The sequence below is a fragment of the Hesperophylax consimilis genome, chromosome 6 (genome assembly GCF_061612785.1).
Source record: "Hesperophylax consimilis isolate HC1 chromosome 6, BYU_Hcon_1.0, whole genome shotgun sequence".
Lineage (NCBI taxonomy): Eukaryota > Metazoa > Arthropoda > Insecta > Trichoptera > Limnephilidae > Hesperophylax > Hesperophylax consimilis.
In genome coordinates this window covers 25816489-25841909 of record NC_142841.1, presented here as the reverse complement: position 1 = coordinate 25841909, position 25421 = coordinate 25816489, and the positions used below count along the sequence as shown (strand labels likewise).

General features: G+C 33.0%; 1 protein-coding gene across 1 annotated transcript; it reads left to right on the top strand.

Annotated features, from left to right (window-relative positions):
• Nucleotides 1-16191: 16191 nt before the first annotated feature.
• LOC149423128 (beta-1,4-glucuronyltransferase 1-like) lies at nt 16192-21788 on the top strand. The gene is made up of 6 exons (XM_089633052.1): nt 16192-16745; nt 16867-17020; nt 19069-19377; nt 19794-19926; nt 20020-20156; nt 20872-21788. The coding sequence occupies exons 1-6, from the start codon at nt 16192-16194 to the stop codon at nt 21067-21069; spliced, it is 1485 nt and encodes a 494-aa protein (XP_089489178.1). The 3' UTR covers nt 21070-21788.
• Nucleotides 21789-25421: the final 3633 nt, after the last annotated feature.

Sequence of the window (25421 nt, the reverse complement as noted above, 5' to 3'; positions counted from 1 at the left end):
TGATTAGTGTTATCCTGTATTATCTTATTGTTTTGGTGAAATTAAAAATTTTTAAACATATGTAACCATGAGTTCATGAGGCTGAAAAATGTCGGAATTCTTCGTCATACTGTCGGACAATCATGTTTTTGAAATTTTCTTCAGTGTTTTTGCAAATTTCTTGTCATTTTGGGTTTCTTCTTCTCAGATTAACAAGTTTCATCTCAAGGAAATGCACTGTAAAAGTTTATTTTCTTAGTCAGATGAACCTTGCCCTTGGAAAACATTTCGACATTTTTCTGCTTCAAGGACATTTTTATTTTTATAATAGTTTTTTTGGGCTAGTGAATAATAGAGTAGGCTGAGAGCAAATATGTTGTCTATGGTCGCATCTTTTTTAAAATGGCCTTGAGTTTCCTCTACCTTGTCTACTGCTCTGCTCCGCACGGTAGGTACTGCTTGTATGCTGCTTGTATATCTGTGGTTAAGTACTGTATAATTCCGTTACATACAAAAAGCCCGAAGATATCGATCTAGAGAGTGGTATATTTATGTCATAGACTGAACATAGAAGACTAGGCCATTGCCAATATAACCATAGACTACTTATAAAATTTCCATTAGGCATTTCAAAATAGCCAACGAAATTAAATTATTAAAATATGAGCCAACATTAAACCCTTCGACACAATACACTATATTATGCGGACATAATTTGGGCGTGGCATATACGTATTATATCTTGGGGTGACACACTACGCTTTAATCTTCCTCAGGAGAGGGAATCACATCAATTCTGGAACTGCCGCAGAGTACAGAATATCATTTCTTTGTATCGGTTCTGTCCATGTAGGTTCATTTATGGTTCTGTCACTCTGACAGATGACAGCCGCGTAATTACGGCGCTCCGTCAATTGTTTTGACCCCTTCTCCTGCCGTGGGTAGGAGAGGGGGTCGCATAATATTCAAATTTAGCCTGGCTAGCAGATCATAGCGTATGTCGTCGCAACGAACACACTTATAACTATAACACATCATCTTTTTAGGTGTGTCAGGTCTGTATGGGATTGTATAGCGAGCAATACCCAGTTATATAAAACGCTTTGAACTTATAGCGTAATATGTCACCCCCGTAAGCGGTCCTGGATTTGTCAATAGGCCTTATAGGCCGCGGCCTAGGGGCGGCAGAGTTCAGTGGGCGGCACTCGCTCGCTTTGGTAAGCCGTGTATGCGATTATCAAAAATATCAATACCTATCAAAAACTGTCTGCGACGAGTTCATTTGCTTAATGGCTGAGAGAGTACTGAAATGCATTAGTGATGAGATAAAAGAAGCGAAATACTTGTCTTTAATTGTAGACTCTACACCGGATGCAGCACACGTAGATCAACTGACACTTGTGATTAGATATGTTTTAAATAATGGAGAGCCATGTGAGAGATTTATTAAATTCTTACCTTCTGTAGGACACACGGCTCAAGATATGTTTGATGCCATTACTTTAGAGCTAGAAAAGTTGAACATAAATCTAGAAGACTGCCGGGGTCAGTCATGCCTCGAACATATCAGTAATTTATAATGGTTTACAAACCAAAATTCAAGAACAAGCACCACTTGCCATGTTCGTCCCTTGTGCAGCTTATTCATTAAATTTGGTGGGAACCTCGGCCGCTGAGTCTTGTACAGAAGCCTGTCACTTCTTCATGTTGCTGGAATAGGTATATACTTTCTGTGTGAAGTCAACCGATCGTTGGAAAAAATTGGCTAGTGAAATAGGAAAACAAAAGACGCTGAAGAGAGTAAACCTAACACGTTGGTCAGCAAGAGCAGATGCCTGTCAAAGTGTAAGAGATTCCTGGGATGAAGTACTTAAGGTTTTAAAAATGATTGAAAATGACGCTACACAGAAACCCATCCCACGAATTGAAGCAAAGGGAATTCGCCTTAAATTGGAAAAACTGGAAACGGCATTTATGATCGTATTTTGGAATGCTATTTTGGACAGATTAAATAAAGTGAGTGCTCAGATTCAGAACTCATCTGTTAATGTACTGACGGTATCTGATCTTTATGGATCTCTTCTCGAATTTACAATAGCAGAGCGAGAAAACTGTGATTTTTTCGAAAAAAGGGCAATTGAAATGAGCGCACTTAAGCAATATCAGGGCGACATTAAGAGTAAGAGGAACCCTAAGAGAAAAACCTTCATAGACGAAGCGTCAAATGAGGAAATTGAAACAACCTCCAGAGACTCTTTCAGAGTCAACACCTTTTTGGTAATTCTGGACAGACTGAGAGCTGAATTAGAAAGAAGACGTGGTGCATATATAATCTTTAAAGAAAAAATTTCATTTTTAATAAGAATGAGTGAACTTCCAACACAAAGAGTCTCAGAAAAAGCTCAGTCTCTTGTGCAATATTACTGTAATGATTTCGAAGACGATTTAGTTCAGGAATGTGTACACTTTTGTAGTCACATTTCCTCTATAAGACGGCAGAGAAACCTGAATCGACATCATTACTGAATCTTTTAAAGTTTTTGAGGAAACAATCTCTGTGTAATGTTTATCGAAACTTGGATATAGCTCTCCGCATCGCACTTTGCACCCCGGCCACAAATTGTTCTGGAGAAAGGAGTTTTTCCTGTTTAAAGCGTGTGAAAAATTACCAAAGTTCTTCACTGTCGCAAGAAAAACTTAACTCTTTGGCTCTTCTGAGCATTGATGCAGACTTAATGAATACTATAAGCCATGAAGATATTATAGGTGATTTTGTCAATAAAAAAACCCGAAAAAAATTGTAATTCTTGTTATTAAAATTTACTAACTAAATTAAATTGTACTAATTCGTTTGTTATTTTATTTTTGAATACCTACTTTCTACATTTGAATATTTATTTTGAAAATTTTGTGTCACCTAATGGCAGCCTAAAAGTGAGTGATTATGTTTTTTTTTTGTTTTTTTGTTTTTTTGTTTTTTTTTTTTTTTTATGATATATATTATCGGTGGCAATTTCCAAGGAGGGGGTAGGGGGCGGCGCAAAAGAAGTGGCCTATACTTGTGAAAAGTACAAATACGGCCCTGCCCGTAAGGTTTGTAGAAAATATATTTCAGAAGATTGGATAATTCAGGCACTTTCAAGCTCCTGACGTAGATCGAAGTCCAGTTGGAGTCGGAAAAGAACGATCGCTTTCACTTTTCACTAGGTACCTGTATAATATTATTTTTTTGGTTAATCTAAGTTAATTACCTCGCACTTATATTTATACATACTAGTCAAATTTAAGACATAAAATTTTGTTCCGTAAAAATGTGGCAATCAGTAGTGAAAGTGAATAGACGCCCGAGGAAGATATTGTAATTTATTATCTCTGCACTGAAATGATACACGGATTCGAATTAAAGACAATATAATGTTATTTTTTAACAGTAGATAACAATGTGGTAAAGAGTAGTGAATGGTATAAAAAGTAGGAGACGCCTGAGGAAGACTTGACGCATAATCTTCGCATTGGAATGACGTACGGGTTTTAATCAAAGTCGATATAATGTTTTTTTTTTGTTTTTTTTTTAAAATTTTTTTTTATTAATTTTATTTTAGTAATTTGTACATTAAAGTTTACAAATGACTAATTAATTTTTACATATTAATATTCTATGTTTTTTCTTGCTTTATATGGCTTTTACACAACATCTTGAATTTTTCAATTGGGGCAGTCTTTAGGTTTTCCGGCAGCGCGTTATAGTATTTCATCCCTTTATAGAATATACTGTTCTGTGTATTCGCCTTGTCCTTTTTTGGTAGCCTGATTTCATTGCACGTCCTAGTTTTATGTTTGTGTATGTCCTTGTTGTATACAATTTTATTTGAAAAATATTTGGGTAGCAGGTTGTTTACTATTTTGTGTACAAATATCATTGTGTTCAAGGTCAACATCTGTTTCACCGTTAGCCAATTTAGTTCGTTTAACATTTTATTTACTTTTGAATATCTATTTCGTCTGAGTATTGCTCTCATTGCCCTATTTTGGAGAATTTGAAATTTATTTTGTTCTCGGTCGTTACACAGAAAAAGGATAGTTGAGCAGTAATTAAAATGTGGAGCAATAATGGAGTTATAAATGGTGATTGCAGTTTTTGCGGACAGTTTTTGGCGAATTCTTCCCAAAACAAATATCTTTTTTCCAATTTTCTTTTGGGTATATTCAGCATGTTTGTTAAAGTTGAGTTTGGAATCTATTATAACTCCTAAGTATTTTATATCGGTAACATTTTCAATAATTTCACCATCAATTTTTATTTTGCTTTCACTGAATATCTTCTTATAACCAATTACCATACATTTTGTTTTTTTTTGTATTTAATTTAAGCTTATTTATTTTTAGCCATCTTGATACATTATCTAGTTCATTATTTAAAATATTTATTAGTTCTTCATAGTTTTCTCCAATTATATAATATATTAGTGTATCATCGGCAAATAGTCGTACATTGCATTTTGAAAATATTTTCACTATGTCATTAATATAGAGTATGAATAGTAGAGGTCCAAGGACTGATCCCTGTGGTACTCCTAATTTATTTTCCATTGGTTTTAAAAATTGATTATTAATTTTTGTTAGCTGTATTCGGTCTTTCAAATACTCTTTTATTAATTTAGTGGCTACAGTTGAGAACCCAATTTCTTTAAGCTTTCTTATCAATATTTCTCGATCTATAGTTTCGAATGCCTTTTGAAAATCCAAGAATATTGCTAAGATAAATTTATTATTATTCATTCCTTCTTTCCACTCTTCAACAATTACATTTAACGCTGTTTCACAAGAATTATTACATCTGAATCCCGATTGTTCTTGGTTTAAAATATTGTGTTCATCTAAGTATTGCAATATTTGTTCTTTTATTATCACTTCAAGTATCTGTTCATATTTCGGTAAGGTCGAAATTCTTCACATTTTCTGGTATTTTTAACTTTTGGGACCTTTTAAAACAGTGACAATATAATAATAATAATATAATAATAATAATGATTTATTGTCTTCTTTTCTTATTAACACATAGATATAATGATATCCTCACTGGGATCTCCCGTGCTGAGGATGTCATTTACATATTATAATTTAATTATAAGAAATTAATATTACAACAAAGTATAATGTAGTATATATATATTTTTTAAGTAATTTTAAAATAAGTAAGGTACTGTTTTTTGGTATAGTTCAGTTGATTCTGTTTTAGTCTGTGTTTGATTTCAGTAAATTTTCTATTTCAGATCTTCCTATGTTAAGTATCCAGCTTTTTATTTCAGATTTAAATGTTAAAGTGTTGAGGTTTTTGAGTGTGAGTGGTATTTTGTTGTAGAGTTTAATACTGTGATATAAGAAGCTTTTTTGCCCAAAAGTTGTATTTGTAATTATTTGTTGGATAAGTTTTTGATCATGAGATCTAGTGTTTCTATTGTACGTGTTTGTTGTTATTTCTTGTGTTTTGTGTTTATGAATGTAAATGAGTATAGTTTTAGAATATAGTTGTTTAATAGACATGATGTTAAGATTGGTGAAGATTTCGTTAGTGCTAGTTCTTACAGGAACTTTCAGTATAATTTTCATTATGGCTTTTTGAGATTTAATAAGTGGATTTAGTATGTTTTTATTTGCACTGCCCCATCCTATAATACCGTATTCTAACAGTGATTGGCAGAGAGCCATGTAGATTTTGATTAAGTCTTTTTTAATGAGCACATTCCTGATAGTTTTGAAAAAATAACTAAGTTTTTTAATTTTATTATCTAAATAGCTAATGTGATTGGTCCATTTTAAATTCCCATCTATTTTTAGACCTAGATACGTTATATGGTCAACATTTTCTAATGAGGGACAATTACAATGCTCATTTAAGTGATGCGGGCTATGAATTTTCAAGTTATGGTTTTCTTCAGAGTTTTTTGTATTTTTTATTTTGAAAGTGATGAATTTGGTTTTATTAGCATTTAGTGTAAGTGAATAGTAGTCTAGCCATTTTTTAATCCTGTTTAGTGTGTCTTCTGCTTTCTTAAATGTTTCTGTCCAATTATTCCCATTTATAAGGAGAACAGTATCATCCGCAAAACTTATGATTTCTCCGTCACATTCTATGTGGCATAGATCATTAATGTATATTAGGAACAGAATCGGACCCAGAATACTTCCTTGAGGCACCCCGCATTTGACATCAATACACTCACTGGTTATGTTGTTAAGTTTCACAGTTTGCTTTCTATTTCCCATGTAGCTTTTAAAGAATATCAGTTCATTATCAGTGATCCCTATGTTAACTAGTTTTTCAAAAAGATGTTGGTGATTTATTGTGTCGAAGGCTTTAGAAAGGTCGAGAAATACTCCAATGCATTTTTTATGTGAATCTAGAGAATTTTTAATATATTCAATTACTAAAGCTATGGCGTTGGATGTTCCTAGATTTTTTCTGAAACCAAATTGTTTTGGTGATAATAGTTTATTTGATTCTAGGTAATCGATGAGTTGAGTTTTAACTGTTATTTCTAAGATTTTAGATAATGTGTTCAGGATTGTGATTGGTCTGTAGTTATTGATATCTGTACGATTTCCTGATTTAAAGATTGGTGTAATAGTCCCTATTTTGAGTTGTGATGGAAATCTGCTTTCCGTAATAGATTTGTTTATTAGAAAGAGTATCGGTTCGGTAATTTCATCTTGTATAAATTTTAATGTTTTCATTGTGATTTCATCACTACCAGATGAAGATGTTGGTTTGAATTTAGAAAATATTAGTATTAGTTCTTGTTTAGTGATTTGTTTTAGAGCAAATTTAAACCTTTGTGGATTTGGGTGTTTGTTTATTTTTGGGTTATAGTGTTGGGGTTTGGTTATTTTATTCGCTAAGTTCGAGCCTATGTTTGCAAAAAAGTTGTTTGTGTAGTTAATTAGTTGATGTACGTTTTTGTTGAGCGAGAGTGTGCCGTTCTCTGTGTTGATTTCTTCCAATGGGTTTGCTTTGTTTTGATTTGTGTAGGTGATTTCTTTAATTATTTGCCAGAGAAGTTTTGGATTATTATTGGATTGATGAATTTTAGATCTGTAGTAATTTTGTTTGGCCGATTTAGTAAGATTGGAGCAGATGTTTCTATAATTTTTGTAAAATAGTTTTAAGGAAAGGTCGTATGGATAGTTTTTTACTTGCTGATGGAGCTTGTCTCTTTTTCTTATACATTTTAGTAGGCCAGGTGTGATCCATGCTTTTTTGATAATTTTATTGTGTGAATATGTGTAAGTTTTTATTGAGGTGTGGTTATGTATTTTTAATTGCAATAGTTTAATAAATAATTTCCAAGCATCTTCAAGGTCTTCAGCTTTATATATTAATTCCCAGGTTTCAGTTTTTAGTGAATTTTTTAGTTCGTTGTAGTCTATAACATGTCTATTCCCCGTTAAATTTTGAGTCGATGGTCGATTTTCCTTTGCATGGATGTTAAAAATTAAAGTGTAGTGATCAGTGATAGTGGATTGATGTATGATTGTGGAATATTTTTTATTTGTTTTTGTCATTATGTGGTCAATGCAGGTTTGCGAGGGGATTGATTTATTAATTTTGTGATCCACTCTTGTTGGTTCCCTTACAGTTGTGTTGTAATGTTGTAAGGTAGTGATGGGTAGAAACATTTGGGGAACGCCTGTGGAAAACATGGCCCGATCAAGTAAAGCAAATCTATGGTAAAATTAGGCGATGTGATGACCGAAAATCACGAGGATAATGTATGACGTGGAAGTGAATGGTAGTATACATAGCGTGCAAGTGAAACAAATAATTTTTCAATTCTTAATAATAATATTATGTATTTCCACATTAAGAGGAAGCTACAAGCCAAACATGTCTATATTCTTGGTACCTATACCTTATATTGTATTTTGTATATATATTGAGTCTATAAACGTTCGATTTCAAGCACAAAACTGGTTTTTATTTATTTTGTAAATAATTTTATAAGAAAGCAAAAAAGTTAATCAAATGAAACTGTCACAGATAATCTTATCTAAAATACCGTATTTTTAAAAGTTGTTTCCGTTATGCGTTCATATATTTCTGAGTATTTCTCAAAATTAATGTACGTAACGAAAATGTAGTTACGAAATAGTGTTACCAAATAGTCATAAGACGTAACTAAATAGTAAACATAAGGCTTGTTTACACAATGGCAAATTTTATTTTACTTTTTTTATTATTTATTAAATTTAATTAGTTTTCGTCTTTTTTAAATGTAAGTAATTATCCTTTACTTTTTTATTTATTGTACATACTACAAACATACATAAACTCACGACCCAAATACTTGTATTTTGTTATACCCGTTGTAAGGGGTTTAAAAAAAACAAGGGAGTATAAATAAATGTTTTTTTATCAAATTATCAGCTCCCAAATTGAAGTACCTAACACAATATTCAACAAATCTTAAGAAATTAAAGAACAGGCACTGTTTAATCCATTAAAAATTTAATAACATACAAGTATTTAGTTTGAATCACTATCCATTAGCGTTTTATAAATTCCTTCCTCATCTTTTCTGGCGTGGACACATTTGGTAAAGTTTCTTCTAAAAAACTATTTGATTTCGTTAATGGTATATCGTCACACCGTGGAGTTTCAGTAGTTTCAATGGGAATAGCATCATTATTAGTCTTAGTTTGTTTATGCAATAATATTTTCAGAATGTTCACTTGCCTTTTCATCCGATTACAGCACTGTCTTAAATTCTTATTTCGACTTTTTAATCGAGTATTTTCTTCAGTCAGCTTTTGTAGTCTTTCCTTTAGGATTTTTTTATTATTTTTTCTACCTTCAAATGTATTATTGTCTTGTGTCGTAGGATTAGCCTTTTTCTTTCTTTCAGCTCTTTTATCATTGGCTTGTCTCCACTTTTCTCATAGCTCTTCTTTTTCTTTTTCTGTAAGAATTTCTTTTTTCTTTTTGATATTTTCTTTAACTTTTGTTAAATACTTAATTCGGATTTCCTCATATTTATTTGGCTTTTCCTTTTTCAGTCTTTCTCTGTAAGCTTTTTGCCTTTCGGCATTGGTTTTTGGGGGCATTCCTAAAAAAATTTATGCTGTAGTTATGCTGTAGTTATGGTTTTATCAGAGTAAATAAAAATAAATTTATATTTAAATAAGCTTTTATAAAAAACTTAAGGCACTTATAAATATTGTATAGAGCGCCTGTAGAACGGATAGTGTGTATGAGTGCCTCAAGCTTATTTAAAATAAAACCAGTATTGGACGGCTCAGCTTGATCTTCAAGTACTTGTCATTATGTATAATGCAATATAATCGCGATAATAAAACATACAAGTCCGACGACACCTGCTCTGCCATTGACCATCAGGAATTTCAAGCACATCCTATGTATTACAACCTATGTACTTACTTTCCAGCGCCATCAACAGATCTGCTCTATGGTATAATTATTTTATTTTTTTCCTATTATATCTAAATACATGTGTATATTTGCGCATTGTCCATAATATATTACATTATTACCAAACTTACATAAGACTTTCATAAAAATGCTAGACACACTTACAATATACTTACTTATCTTAATCACGTTGTAACTGTGTACACTCAGCTTTACATTGAACTTTTTCGTTACGTTACGAAATTCATAACAAACGTTTCGAAATTGTAATAAGAATTAGACAAAATGGGGTTATAAAAAGTCAATGGTTTGATAAAATTTAAAAGTGTTAATATTTAAGCTTAGCAATTTTCGTACCGCACATATTATAAAAAGATGAGTAGAAAAAGACTTACCGTTTTGCGAAAAAAGGCTATAATATTTCCTGTTACGAAATAGTGGTCCCACTAAAGAAACACGTTGTTACTGATTTTAACAATTAATGTTATGGCGGAGAAGTCAGACCAATAACCTATCAGAAAGAGGCTAGTGTTGCCCATGTTAAATTTTACGAATGGGTTGAAAAATTACGGTGGAAGTACTAATAAAACGTAACTAAAGAGTAGTTACTAAAAAGTAAATGAATATGTCTCACTTTGTTTTTTTGTGGATAAATTATTAATTTATTATGAAAACCCATAGAAAATTACTTTGTACATAAACTACATTTAATTAAGACCCTAAAACTTACAAAAAATCATATATTATAACGTTATTATCGCATTTTATGAAGTATAAACAAATGAGGTGGGTAGGGTGGCAATTTTATTTTGTATGGAAGGTAAAAATCGAAATTTAAAAAAAAATTAAAATATTTGCGAATTAATACGATTGTAATGTTTATTCTTCGATATTTTAAAGCCTAATATTTATTCTACAAAATGGTGCATATTTTTTTTGTATGATTAATTAAAAAAACGTGTAATTTTTTAACTGTTTCTAGGCACACTTTATTTTTCCAAAATGTACACTTTTTTTGAGAAATACTCATCTATTGAAAAAAAAATTTTTGTAGTTTTCATTTATATTTTTTATTGAGTAATTTATTTTTTTTATTTTCATTCTACTCAAGCGAAACGATAGGAAAACCTTCAATTTACCTAAAGCATATTTTTTGGTATTCATAATGTACACCAATTCGTTATAAAGATTAATCAAAATAGTGATTTGGCAATAAGCTTCGCCTTAACTACACCAAGTTTTCAGGTACAGTAGAATTTACATCCTCAAAATTTCATAACCCTGAGCAACGCCGGGTGCACGTCAGCTATTAAATATAATTGTTGGCTTATCTTTCCATGCACTTGTTATGTTGTTTTATAAATATCACTGCATACTTTGAATAAATCACCATTACGTACTTTCAAAAACTGTAGCCATCTCTGGTCTGGAGCCCAAAATACCTGAAAAAACTCTTGACTTTAGTTCATACTATTGGTTTGGTTGAAATTGTTTGTCTCACAAGAACGGGTCGTTTATACGACTCGTTCTTAAATTAAACAGTTTGGCTGTGAAAAGATTTTCGTGTTTCCTCCCTCCTACAATAAGTCTACAAATAACGGTTCTGAAGAGACTCATTTTCACAACCTCATCTTCTCGAAAAGACCCTCCGCACAGCATCTTCAAATATGACATTATGGGGCCGTTCAAGTATTACGTAAGCAGATTTATTACAATTATTTACCCCCTCTTCCCCCTTGTCACCAAAGTAAGCAAAGGTCTTACCCCCCCCCCCCCCCCCCCTCCCATGCTTACGTAAAAATTGGTACCTATATGCATTTTTCTGTTAATGTAACCTGTTTTTTAAGCGAGTACCTAAACGTATTACTTATTTGTGGGAATCCCCGAATATGTATTCGGTTTTCAAACATAGACAATGTGTGGGTTGCCAATGTGTAAAAAAAAATAACTACTGCTGAGCAGTGTTGACGTAATCACTATCTCAACCCCCCCACCCCCCCATGTCATCAAAAATAAGCAAAGCAAAGACCCCCCTGCCCCCCTATAGTGCTTACATAATACTTGAACGGCCTCTATGACGCCCTTAGGAATTTGTTTTCCTAGGGGCCTCTTGTGTGGAGTTGATACTTTATCCATGTTGAAATTTGGCTTATTTCTGTATAATTATAGTGTATTACAAATAAATGAAAAGATTTTGGGCTATTTCGGTGTAGAGATGGGAAGGAAATGGGGGAGAGAAGGCGGGGAAGTACCTGGCTATTCACATATGATCACCAAACAGGGCTAAAACCATTTCAAGCAACGCTTTGATTCCGAATGGTGGTCATTCACGACTTTCGCCAATGCGATGTTGTGTATCTACCACCGTATCTACCACCATGTGTGACTCTTTGTATAAAATACAATTATGTATTTATAAAAACTTGCTATAGATTACTTTGTATAGTTTGCAAATTTAGACTTCCAATTTGAAAAATAGAATGTTTTCAAAGGCAATATGTACAAGGCACTAATAAATAACCTCGATTCTACATCATAAATGCATAAGTTAAACTGCAAATTTAATATTCCTGTGATTTTTCCCTTTTATTCCGAACATTAGTTTTATTATAATAATTTGTATGATATAACCAACGCATTATAAATAAATTATTTCAAATGCATTTTGTGTCGCTTGACGCCACTTGTATTGCAGTAAATTAAACTTCTAAATTCGACGTTAGGACTTTCTAACAGTTTTATATATTTAATACTCGCAAAAAAGTAGTGCATGAATAAATTTTGTTTTCTCCAGTAGATTTTTATAACGAGGGTTTGCTCGACGCTCTACTTTACGTAATGTGTTCTATTTTTTATTAACATTTAATTGGAAATATAGATTTTTTGCACAGCTTTTTTAGATTATATTAGCTGTAAACATCCATTTTTATCTTAAATCAAACTTTTCTGCCAGTAACTACAAAATGTCTTTATGTACAGTGTCTACAGATGTTCTTTCATTAGACAGCACACACAGATTGTGCTTATAAGTTACACGCGAAAGGACTTCATATAGTTGTCCATGTGAAAAACACTCAACGCTGAAAATCTAAACCTGCAACATTGAATGTTTGAGCCTTGTGACTTGTTAATGGTCATTGAAAAATACAGTTTTACTAGAAATTACATTCGTTTAAATTGAAACGGTAAATCCGTAAGTATTACAGGAATCATGGGAATCAAAACCATTTCTCCAGTTCCACATTCGGTCACACTGTAATATAATTGTTTTTAAAGATTTTACCTGCAAACCTGTACAATTGCACAATTTGGTTGGATTAATGTTCCGTAATAAAATAATATGACACCTTACTTTCAACACCAATTTATGTGGGGAAATCCAGAGAGCTGCAAGGAATTGAGAAGTTCTGTAGGAAAATGAACAGTTTCTTCAAGATGTGTCTACAGAGTAGCATGCTTGCGTCAGTGCATTAATCTTTGAGAGCATCAAGTTACTTACCTTCTCTACTTGTTTGTTAGTAGGTGACAGAATTGCTCTCTCCTTGAACCAATGAGAACCTTGGTTTTACAACTTATGTCATTAATTTCGGGATAAATATTGTCGACCAATTCTAGAAGGTCATTAACGAAAATGCTAGTGTTTTCACTGTTGAGATTAATTCTCCTATTGTATTGTGGAGATGCCCATTCCCAACTTTGAGCAACAACTCTGAAAAAAAGCCGTTTTAATATGTAGAAAATGAGACTCTCAGTTGGTTTTGAGTTCGAATTTATTTACTCGTATGAGCCTTGTTTATGAGGTATAGGAGTTTCTGTACCTTTAAATGGAATACTCTATTCACTGTATCGTATCTGTCTTGTGGAGTTAAATTGATGTTGATATTTTTCTTTATTTCTGTCCAGTTTGGAATACATGTTCCAGTTATAAGATCAGATTTACGGTGATGTCTGGCGTAAGTCATTGCGGCCTGAACCCGTGAACGTTGAAGGTAGTATAACCAATTGTCCAATGTCACTGTTGTGTTTATTCGACCGTAAAGCATCCTGAGAATAAATGTAATTTCATGCTCTCAATTTATTTTGGTAGTTACGGATGTAAGCTAATCGCTCTGATTCAATTTTTGCATATTGATCGACCAAGTATTGGTTCGTAAAGGGTTAACATTGTTATGTCTTGTCATTATAAGATAGCAATAGTAGTTAATGCATGAAACCGTTTAACGTATAGGTGCTCCACTAATCAAGTGAACTTGAGAAACTTTAATAGAGTATCCGTCTTCTCCCCCAAATAGTATCAAAGGATACTATAAGCTGTCATGGGAATATAACATAATTTGTAGAGATCTCACAAAACCACTATCAATTGGTCGTGCGACACTGTTACTCCGCGTTGTGCTTGTGTTTCTGGCTCTGAGATAAAATTGATTTTCCGAAATTTATGAGGATGATATAGAAGCAAGCTCCCTGCTAAATGATAAACTTGCCCCCGAATTTTAAATGTAGGCATAAAACCCCGCTCAACAACCTGCGGACTATTCAAAGATATTATAACATATGTACTATTATCTTTGGTGCTCTTAAAAGAGGAAATTGGAAACGCGTTGCTATATCGGCGTATGTTGCGCATGATTTTTTTAGATTTAGGGAGAATTTCCTCTAAATTTATTTTCCCTGTAAGCAACACTTACCTTCAGATTCATCCTTCCATTTCAGAGCAGAGCAATGTTCACAGACAACAGACATTGTCCCTATTGAAAATATAGGATCATTCTTGTATTCAATTGAAGAATCGTAATTCATAGCAGCATTAACTTTATTTGAAAACAAATTAGTAACCCTCAGGGCCCGTTCCCACTTCCGTTTTCAAATTGGAGGCGGGTCCCCTTTTAAAAACGGATACTCTACGGCCCTGTTCACACCTCCGTTTTAAAAACGGATCCGTTTTAAAATCGGATCATACTCTACGAAAACAAATAATTGTCAATTCAACCAAAACATTTTATTTACTCATTCTTCAGTAGACGATCGTGCGCAATGGACGATGATGATGTGGTACTTATTAAAAAGAAGGAAAAAAATGTATAGAAAATTTTGGGTGAAAGATTTTCTGTAGGAACTTTACAAGTGCTAATTGGTGAGTTGAGAAGTGATTAACTAAAGTTCTTTAATTATTTTAGAATTAGAAAGAACTGGAACGAATTTCAGAGAGCTTAACGCATCAAAATACAAAATTGAGAGAGTGCATTTGTCCTGAAGAAAGGCTATCGATATTTTTAAGGTAAGAAAACAATTACAACTCAAATATTTTTTTATTATGTGTTTATTAAACTAATACGCTCTTCCGTGCATCGTGCAGCTCATTTAAGATTTAAAATAAAGAAAAATTAGTAAAGCTTAAAAAATAAAAAATAAATTTTGAAACACGTTGATAATTTTGATAAAAGTTGTGTACACCAAGCGTTTTGTTTTTATTTAATTAAAAATAAAATATTGTAGTTTGTTGGCTACTGGGTCTTCCAGAGGCGGTCCGTGAGTTTTTAGAGAGCTAGATTGCTAGGATAAAAAAATACGTTTTAATTTATTTACTTAACAAAATAACCAAATAATTTGTTTATGATTCGTTCGTTTCGGGTAATACCCTGAGCCCTGAATTCGTCTATTTGTCTTAGCCATTGTCACTTTCGCTTTGCACAACTTCCCCTGCACGATTATTGTGTTTTATGGTTGTTTTGTATAGTTTACTTTAATTAGTTTTTCGTTTCTATGAAAAATGAGTAAACAAGGTAAATATGCAAAACACTATCGTGGTGTGTGGGAAAAACTACCAGCATTTAAAAGTAAGTAAAAACGAATGTTTTATACTAATGTTTTGTTTTCCAGAATAAAGCAAATCAATAATTTGTAATTATACCTAAGTACTTAAAGTCCAATTCGTGTTTTCTTAATCCCGGGTTTTAGTTTTAATCATGTGTATGGTTCCGGGATTTCAGAGGAGGTATTAGCCACTTTATGTTACTTCCTTCGTCGAACTTTTACCCTTCACGCCTCGACAGTAGAGTCGAAAGAGAGTCGAAATATTTCCGTTTAGCAATAAAATCCAAATAATTAGAATATTTCTGAATGTATCCGAAATCTAAAATGCAGGATTATTAACAGAAGTTTCCTACATATATAGCAGTGGTGTGATATGTAGGAAAATTTCGAACTCTGACAAATTTTTTTTTAGACAATATTTCTGGTATTGCTAGTTGTTTTTAACACTTCCAACTCAAAATGATATTATGTATCCAAAAAGATAAATGGGGACTTACTAAACAATAATTATATTTAGCTTTCTACCGCTCCATCGTGTCTTTGGTATTTTGGTAGAAATTTTTTTGCTATTTTATTACCCCTTCTAGCTATAAATAAATTTAATGACTCACGAATTGTCAAACAACTTAATATATTTTTTTTAATTATCAATAAAAAATAAATGACATATTATATTGATACGAGGAAAATGAATTCATTCCTTTGGTTAGTTCCGAACACCGCAGTGAAGCCGAACACTAAAATTCGGGAGCGAAACACTTTTTCTTACTAATTAATTTATTAGTTTATGTTTATAACGAAGTAACTTTTTCTCACAAAATATTTTTCCTGTTATAATATATATGATTAAGTTAAACAAAATGCCAATAAGAATCGAAAAATTTAAATATATTATATTTTTTGGATTTTGTTTAGTGGCAACTCTTGTTATTATAATACACTATTCATCAAATGAACCGATTGAACAATATATGGAGGAAGTAGCCGAATTTCGTGTGCCTAGTACAGATGACAACATTGATAATAATGAGCAGGATTATAAAACCGAGACAGAATTCCTCAACATCCAACAAAGCTCGTTTTCAGCCAGCCAAGAAGATGCATTAATGGTAGAGGAAAGTACTATTATGGGGAGTGGTGTACCCGGTACCGGGAACAGAGCCGGTCAGGAAAATACGAGTTCATGGAGTATTATACTCGGTACCGGGAACAGAGCCAAGCAGAACTATACAAGTACATGGACTGGTGTACCTGATAACGGAAACAGAGCCGGACAGGTCGATACGATTACACGGAGTGATGTGCCCGATACCGAGTACAGAACCGGTCAGGACGAGAGGCTAAGTCAGCTGCTGCAGTGTGGGGACAGGACCCAGGTGAGCCGTGTGGCACAGCAGGGGCCCTACTGGGTGTTGCTGAACTGGGTGCCCGCGGAGCACGGTCCCCTCCGCTGCCACCAGACCATCACGCTCACTACTCAGGGGGACTACACATTTATACACCACGTACGAGCCACCGTCGCGAGGTCTGACTTCTAATTCATTTATGGTTATCTCCTCCTAGATCAGTTGGCTGATCCAGATCCCTACTCTTGGCCAGGACTGAACTCGGTGCTATAATCTGATAAGTGTATTAATTTGTTGCAGTTGGTTAGCTCCCGTCAGCCTGGCGATTCACGCTCCCGGCGACGATTTTCTCCCAACTCTGGCTACCATAGAACAGCTTCGTTACTGCGATCCTCTCATAAAAAAATGGGTGTCTTTCCACATATTTTTTCATCATGATCACATTCCCTTGCAGGTTAGTGGTGCTAAGAGTACATTTAAATAAAAATATTTTACACGCTTGCAATGCACAGTGCCATACGGCCGTACAGCCTGTGCCTGTGACTGCCAATCACTCATACTCAATATACAATCCACGCACCTACCTGTTTCCTGCTGACCGCTCAGTGAACGGACTTGGTACAAATTTTGACGACGAGCTACGAAATGATCTTCCATTTTGTAATGCATCTGCTCTTAAAATGGACACTGTAACACTGTCTGAAACGTTTTCTAGAGGAAGATAAAGCGCAACATGGCATAATACCCAAAAGCGATCACGATAATTGATACCTTTGGACATGAAATGAAATTCTTAAAAATATGTTTTTATTCGGTACAGAAACATTTTTTTAGCAACATCAATTATTTTTTTATTTTTTATTTATTTAATATTTGTATGTTTTTTACAATAAATATACAATTATTCATATTATACAGTGTTATCAAGGTAAATAATAATAGCTTTTCCTCACCATAAAGAGACGAGGCTCTTGTGTTTGGTGAGTGAATCCTAGCTCAATTATATGGAATCATGTAAGTAAGTAAATAATATATTTGCAAAACCAAAGGGATAAGTTAGAAATAGGCAAGATTTATCAATAATACAGTTTCAAGATTTGAAGGAAATAATAATAAGAGTAATATATGGACTTTTATAGTAGTTTTAGGTAATTTTTTAATTTAATTTTAAATTCCTGAATATCTTCAATATTTTTTAGATATAATGGAAGGATGTTAAAATATGTTATACCTAGATAGAGATAGGTATTTTGTGTGTGCTTTGTATTAAGTTTTGGGATTTTGATAGTTTTTTGATATCTTACTGATGAATTGAATTGTAAGTTATTTAACTGTATTTCTTTATAAATTTGTAGAATTGAATGTTTTTTTTTATATATATTGTCTATTGTGGGTACATTGAATATTGAAAAGAGAATCTCAGTAGAAAATTTGGATGGTTTTTTCAATATTACTTTAATTATCAATCTTTGAACTATTTTAAGTGGATTTAATATATTGTTATAAGTTCCTCCCCAGCCAATAATACCATATTTTAAAATATGTATTTTTTATAAACCAGAAAATCCACCTTAATTGAACGTATGTTTAATTAAAATTTATTCGTTTCAAAAAAATAGAGTTCACGTTGCCCAAAATACATATATTCTGAGAACCTTGCACGTTAGTTACATATGGGCTGTAACGCCATTGGCTTGGTTACTTTATGCATTCTCAGCTTTCATTGATCTGTCAAAGAAATGACTGAAATCGAGCCATACTATGCACGAGTATGTAAAGAATAATATAGATATTCATCTATCACAGGGTTAATGATCATTGAATTTAATTAACTGTTCAATGATTTGTTTAATGTCGTCAAAAACGGTCGATGTAATTGTTAAGCTGCGATAAAATTACCACAAAACATTGAACTAAATGTTTGTGCAAACAGGAAACCTTGTAGCAGAGCCAGATTGTTTTTTGTTTTCCGTGGCTGATGGAAAACTAAAAATGGTTGTTGGTTGCTAGACACATCTTGTTACCATATCTGTGTAAAGGTGTGACTTTTTGACTTCGACAGCTTCCACAGTCTAGGAAAAATTCAATGTTTAATCGTAAGATTAAATATATGTATTAGTAGCTTAGATATGGTTCGGAACATCCCTTCATAACAAAGTGGGAATTAAATCAGGACTAAACGATGTTTTAGTTTCAATTTTTTGACTGCTCAAATGAAATCGACGTTTTCAAAAGATATTTTGACCAATTGTTGATCAAAACTGTACTGGCACATGAGTTTCAAATTATTATTTTTTTCCTGATTATAGTCAAACGGCGCCTGGCGCTGTGTTAGATATGACTCTTGACTGCTTGGCAAGTCGCAAGTTTTATGTTCGCGTGTGCATACAACATAACTTATACGCCACCGTGACAAATCAATAAACTTACTACAATGCATAAAAATTTATCACGTTTTAGTACACTTTAATGGGATTATTAATTGAATTTGAAAATTTCCAGATACTAAATACTTCTAGTATTCCGATGGAAGAGTTCGACTGTTATTCCGGAGAAATAGAGAAAGAGATAAACCGCACGGTGCTGTACAAGGAGAGGTTGGGCCTCGAGTACCCGGTGAACACGGCGCGGAACATCGCACGTGACGCGGCCCTGACGCACCTCGTGTTCCCGCTGGACATAGAACTGGTACCCAATCCGGGCCTAGTACCGGACCTCCTGCAACTGATAGCGGCAGATCCGCCAGAGCTCCACAGGAAGGTGCCGTTCGTCTTCTCGATGCCGGAATTTGAAGTTGAAAAGGATCAACAGGTTAATTATAACGAATTTACATTATTTAGCTTTCCGTGGAGGGTATTCATTTAGATGTCTGTCATTTTAATTGAAATAATTTCATAATTGCTTTGCACCAACCAAAATAAAACCACCCAGTGGCTCACTACCTTCACTCACTTCTAAACTACGAATACAGTGATTAAGCATCTTATGTAGGTACAGAATATGACTAGACATACTCATCAGACTAGAGTTTATTTTGACGTAAAAAATGTAGTTGTCATTTTCGTCTCCAGCGATGTTTCTTTTTTGAATAGTTTTTATTTAATTATGTACCCCGATAATCATTGGCAAGTATGTATGAAAAAATTAATCTAAAAATTCAATTATTTATTTATAAGGTAAGGTAAGAGTATCACTGTTTATTGTCAATTTGAAAGTATGTATTTTAGATTCCCCTCAATAAGAGTGCCCTAGTGAGTTTATTGCAACAGAAGAAGGCGGCGCCTTTCCACGAGCGCTTCGCCGCTCTGTGTCACACCATACCGCTGGCTGACGAGTGGCTGCGAAGGCCACAGGAGGAGCGTAAGTAAAACATAACAACCAAACAATCTAACCACCAACCAACCATAATATATTGAGCAGATATGGACCACAAATAAAATAATAACTTTTTAGGGCTCCAGGTGCTAGGAGTGGGCAAGAATATCGGACTCTACAAGAGCTGGGAGGCCATTCACATCGGGGCTCGTGACCTTCTCCCATCCTACGAGGAACGTCTCACCTGGGAGGGCAAACAAAACAAAGTGTTCCAGGTATTTCTTTTTTTAAATCTAAATTTTATATTTTATTTTAGCGACTATATAAAACATTGCACATACAAAATATATGGTCAATTTAAGTATAGTAGTGGCATTTCTTAGTCCTCCTTGCTAGGGTGTCCTGTTCTGAAGCAGACTAAAGTTATTTAATTCTATTTTATTTGTTGTCGTCCATGTCATTTTCAGTGTTTTTAATTTTTTTTTTCACTGTCCCCTTTCATCCAGATTTACATTCTTGATTTGTACTATATTATATTAGTAGTTTCTTTGTCCGAATGTGGTTTTATAACTTAGAATGGTTTTATGTCATTTTATTCGATATAGTATGTTGGATACGCGGTCTAGTACAGCATTATGAATTTTAGAAGTTTCAATAGTATATTTTTGAAATATATTTGTTGTACATTTGGAATGTCAAAACTATTGAAAATTTCAATCGAAAGCGTTCTTATGGGTACTTTCAATGTGGTCTTTATGATTCCGTTTTTAATTTTATTCAGGTTATGTATGTATTTTGATGTAGCAAATCCCCAACCTATAATTTCACATTCGATTCGAGAATGACATAATGCAAGGTATCCTTTTTTCATAACTTTTTTATTTACCACTATACAAAATTAGACAGTTTCATTTTTTTCCATATTTATAGGACGATATTCTTAGTTTATTCCCGGGTTTATCGAATAAACAGAGTTTGTAATCTTTCTAGGGCTACATATTCTGTATCGAGGACTACGATTTTCTTATACTGAACAACGCCTTCGTGACTCACGCTCCCGGAATCAAGGTATATCACCAGGACGAAAAGCGCAATAAGATCAGCGGGGAAACCAACAGGATCATCGCAAAAAAACTCATCCCCGAAATTAATCTTCTGTACGGCAAACGAGAGGGGTGTGACCAGTGAAACAAAATCAACAGCATTTATTAAGTACAAGCAATGATGTTACAATATGATATTTAGACGCGCTGTAGAAATCTCAAAGTGGCAAGCAAAAAGTACGTCAATTAATGAGTATCAACAAAAGTCACCGCCATTTGTAAACTGTCGTTGCTCTATTATAGCACGGCACTGACTTAATCACTTGACATCTCAAAATCCGTCAGGCGCCCTTTTGAATACGAAAATGCCGCTCGGTCCTATCGTTTATTTCGTTCGTACACATATATTTCTTGAATGTTTATTTTTGTCATACACGAGCAACGTTTCTTACTCGCCACATTTTTTCTTAATTTTTTGAAACAATAACAAGTCTAGATATATTGTAACGTCATTGGGTACAAGCTAAGGACGGGTTGTTTCAGAGAATTTGAACAATTCTTTAAATTTCAAAGTTAATTTTCAAGTGAAAGTTCTTTTCGAGTTGTGTTATTATTTCAGTTATGTCAAGTAACTGGCCTATAATGATATAATAATCGAACTTGAATAGGACATTCACAGAACCTGAAATGAACGTTGAAATTTGATGAATTGTTCAAATTGTATGAAACAACCCAACTGAAGTGTGCCCGTGCGCTCCAAGTGTGCCTTTTGGTGAATTTTACGGAGACGGCTGACATTGGCTGTTCACCTCGGTCGCGTATTAAGCTCCTAATAAAAAGTCGGTATAACATAGAAAAATGGTCCACTGCGCACTTAAATTGTATTTGTATTGTATTTGTTTATTATTTGTGTTTTTTACAATATATATACAATGTTTACAAGTCATACTGTTTTAATTTATACTACACTTCCATTAAAAGCATTTGCTTGTGGATGGAAGAGGAGTGTACATTTGCGAAAAAATAATATAACTAGGTTACAAAGTGAAAAATATTACAAAATTAAAATCCATACAAATTATTGTATTTGGAAGGAAGAAAAAATATATATTATGGAGGATAAATAGAGTATAGTAGGATAATTTGTGAAATTTTCAAGTGAATCTAGGGGAATCAGTTTTTTTGTTAACGATTTCCTTAAAATATTTTTTTTTATATAGTTCAATATTTGTTTTTATCATTAATGCTTCTAATTTCTTCTGGTAATTTATTAAATAATTTTTTTATTAAAACACAGATAACTTTGTTTACATCACTTTATTTCGATACAAAATCTCAACATGTTTCATGAACCAAGTTCACTTCATCAGGAGCACAAGTATACTAAAGTTATAATTAAAATTAGGTCTAGAAAGAAGAGGTAGAAGGAGCGGGGAGGGGTTAGGGTGGGGGAGGGTTATTCAAAGTAGGAATTAAAATGTCATTAGACGGGAAAGACCGGGTAATTGGGAAAATATTTAAAATGGGGTTTATAAATTTTTTTTGTTTATTAATAATATCTGCTTTCATATTCACGTGTTTTCTTATTTCTAAGATTTCAAAATTATTGATTTGAGATACCTTGTAACCAGAATGTAGTATTTTAAAACCTGAATTAATATCGAAAGTATGGTCGTTATTTAATAAATGATCCGCAAATTCTGATTCACAGTTTCCCTTTAAAGCCCTAAGATGTTCTTTAATTCTGATCTCAAAGTTTCTATTAGTTTTTCCTATTTAAAAGGAATTACAATCATTACAGTTGAGTTTATAAACACCTGATTTTTTTGTTTGACTATCAATATCTTTATTATTAAGAATATATTTTTTTAATTTGTTATTCGTATAAAACGCCGGTTGAATAGTGAAGGGGATGTTTTTATTTATAATTTTGGAAGTATCATTATCTACAAATAGAATTCTACGCCATTGTTTGTTTGTATCTTTATAAATAGGATAAATATAAAGTTTAAAGAATTTATGTTTAATTTTTTTATTTAGTATTTTATCTATCAATTTATTAGGATAGCCGTTATTAGATGCTATTTGTTTTATGATATTTAATTCTGAGATATAATTAGGAAATTAATTGAAATCTTAGAAATAAGAAAACACGTGAATATGAAAGCAGATATTATTAATAAACAAAATTTTTTTATAAACCCCATTTTAAATATTTTCCCAATTACCCGGTATTTCCCGTCTAATGACATTTTAATTCCTACATTGAATAACCCTCCCCCACCCTTACCCCTCCCCGCTCCTTCTACCTCTTCTTTCTAGACCTAATTTTAATTATAACTTTAGTATACTTGTGCTCCTGATGAAGTGAACTTGGTTCATGAAACATGTTGAGATTTTGTATCGAAATAAAGTGATGTAAACAAAGTTATTTGTGTTTTAATAAAAAATAAATAATGCCATCACAAAGTGAAAAGCAGTTAGAAGAAGTTTTCTTCGAAAAATTATTAAATAAATGTTTTCCTTGGTGGGTATAATGGTGCTGGGCAAAAGAAGTGTGTAGTTTAGGGAATGCAAATATAAAATATTTAAGTCTGGTTCGATTTTCAGCTATGAATGAGTATTTATCTTTTTCTTTTATAATTTGAATAATTAAATTATTCATAAACAAGTGTTTAAATGTAGGAACTTTGAATTCTTCGAATACGCGTTCAGTGGGGAAGTCTGGAGGTTTTTTTTGAACAATTTCTATGGGGGTCAGGCTAGTTTTGTAAGCTGCTCCCCAACTTATAATGGCATATTACAGAACAGACTGTACTAATGCATAATATATTGAGTATAGATTTTTCATTGATAAGAACTTTCTGATTCGTAAGAATATATAAATAAAATATGATTTAAGATTTTCACGGCCAAAAGTATTTTTGTTATTTGTTTTTGGGGTGTTATGCCGTGTTGCGCTAACTCCTTCTTTAGCCAACGTTTCGGACAGCATTGCATTGTCCATCATCAGGGCAGATGTGTATGATGCCGATGATGTGCCTGATGATGGACACTGCAATGCTGTCCGAAACGTTGGCTAAAGAAGGAGTTAGCGCAACACGGCATAACACCCCAAAAACAAATAACAAAAATATATAAATTAATTTCCTAATTTTCTTTATTGTATGGCAGATGTGGTCTTTCCATTTTAGGTTTTTATCAATGATTATTCCTAGATATGTAATTTCATTTATTTTGTACACCCAAGTGACAGGTATAAAAAAATCTCTAGCAGATTTTCAATTGGCGATTATTATGCAACTAGTTGAGAAATATAAACCAGAGATTTCTCAAATACCAGAGCCTAATACATCAGCCCACCTCAACCCGTTTCGGGTTTTGCCTAAATATGCCGCTAAGCATATGGCCGAATTGATTCCATCAACTGGCAAAATAAAAAAAACCGCGTAGACGATGTCGTGTATGCCGATTGAAAAATCAAAAAATGCAGTTAACGAGATACGTATGTAAAGAATGTGGTGTGTCTTTATGTATCGAACCCTGTTTTAAAGTTTACCATAGTTGCAAAAAAATGTGACCGACAGAGATTCCTCTAAAGTGCTTAAAAACAATATTTATTAAGTGATATAAAATTTATGTGTTATTTTTAAGTGTTGAGTTTAGAAAAGAGTTTGAGAAAAAGTTTTCATAACTAAAAATGATACATGGTGTCCCACTTGTGTATATCAACGCAGTGGCCTAAGTACACACACGCTGAGTGAATGGCGGGACCACATTCAAAAGATACGGTACGTCTTTGTATGAAATTTTATGTTTTTGTTTTTATAAACATCTAAGAGTGTTGACACGCGAGGATTTGTTTTCATATTGTGGAGGTGGAGAATAATCTGTTCTGTCTATATAGTCCAATAAATCATGCCAGAATGCTATAATTTGACATTTAATTGCGTGCATAGGTATTTGAAAATATAAACCGCGTACGGGTATAGATAAAACGGAACAAATTAACGCGTTCAAAAGGGCTGATATTTCAAAGTATATTATCACTCGATTGTTACGTAAAAGCCACATTGGCATATACATAATTTCCGGGGGTAAAGTGTAAAAACTTCGGGAGGTGATTCTACATGATAGTTCAAGTAAAAATTAAAAACTATTTTTAAAATTTTAACGTTTTATGGTAGTTTTCAGATACAAAAGTTGAATTGTGTGCATCGAGAAAATAATATTCTTCTATGGACAAAATATTTTTGTATGGAAAAAACCGAAAAAATGTCTTTTTTACTTCTAAAATCGCTTAGAATCGCCTCAAGATTTTTGTGCACTTTACCCCCACACATACTGCATATAAATAAATAAATAAATAATAAATAATAATAAACATATAAATAAATAACATGCTTTATTATTATTAAAGGTTTCTAAAAGACGAAGCACCAGCTCACATTAGGAATCAATATAATAATGCACAAAATTGTACACTGCGAAGCTGTT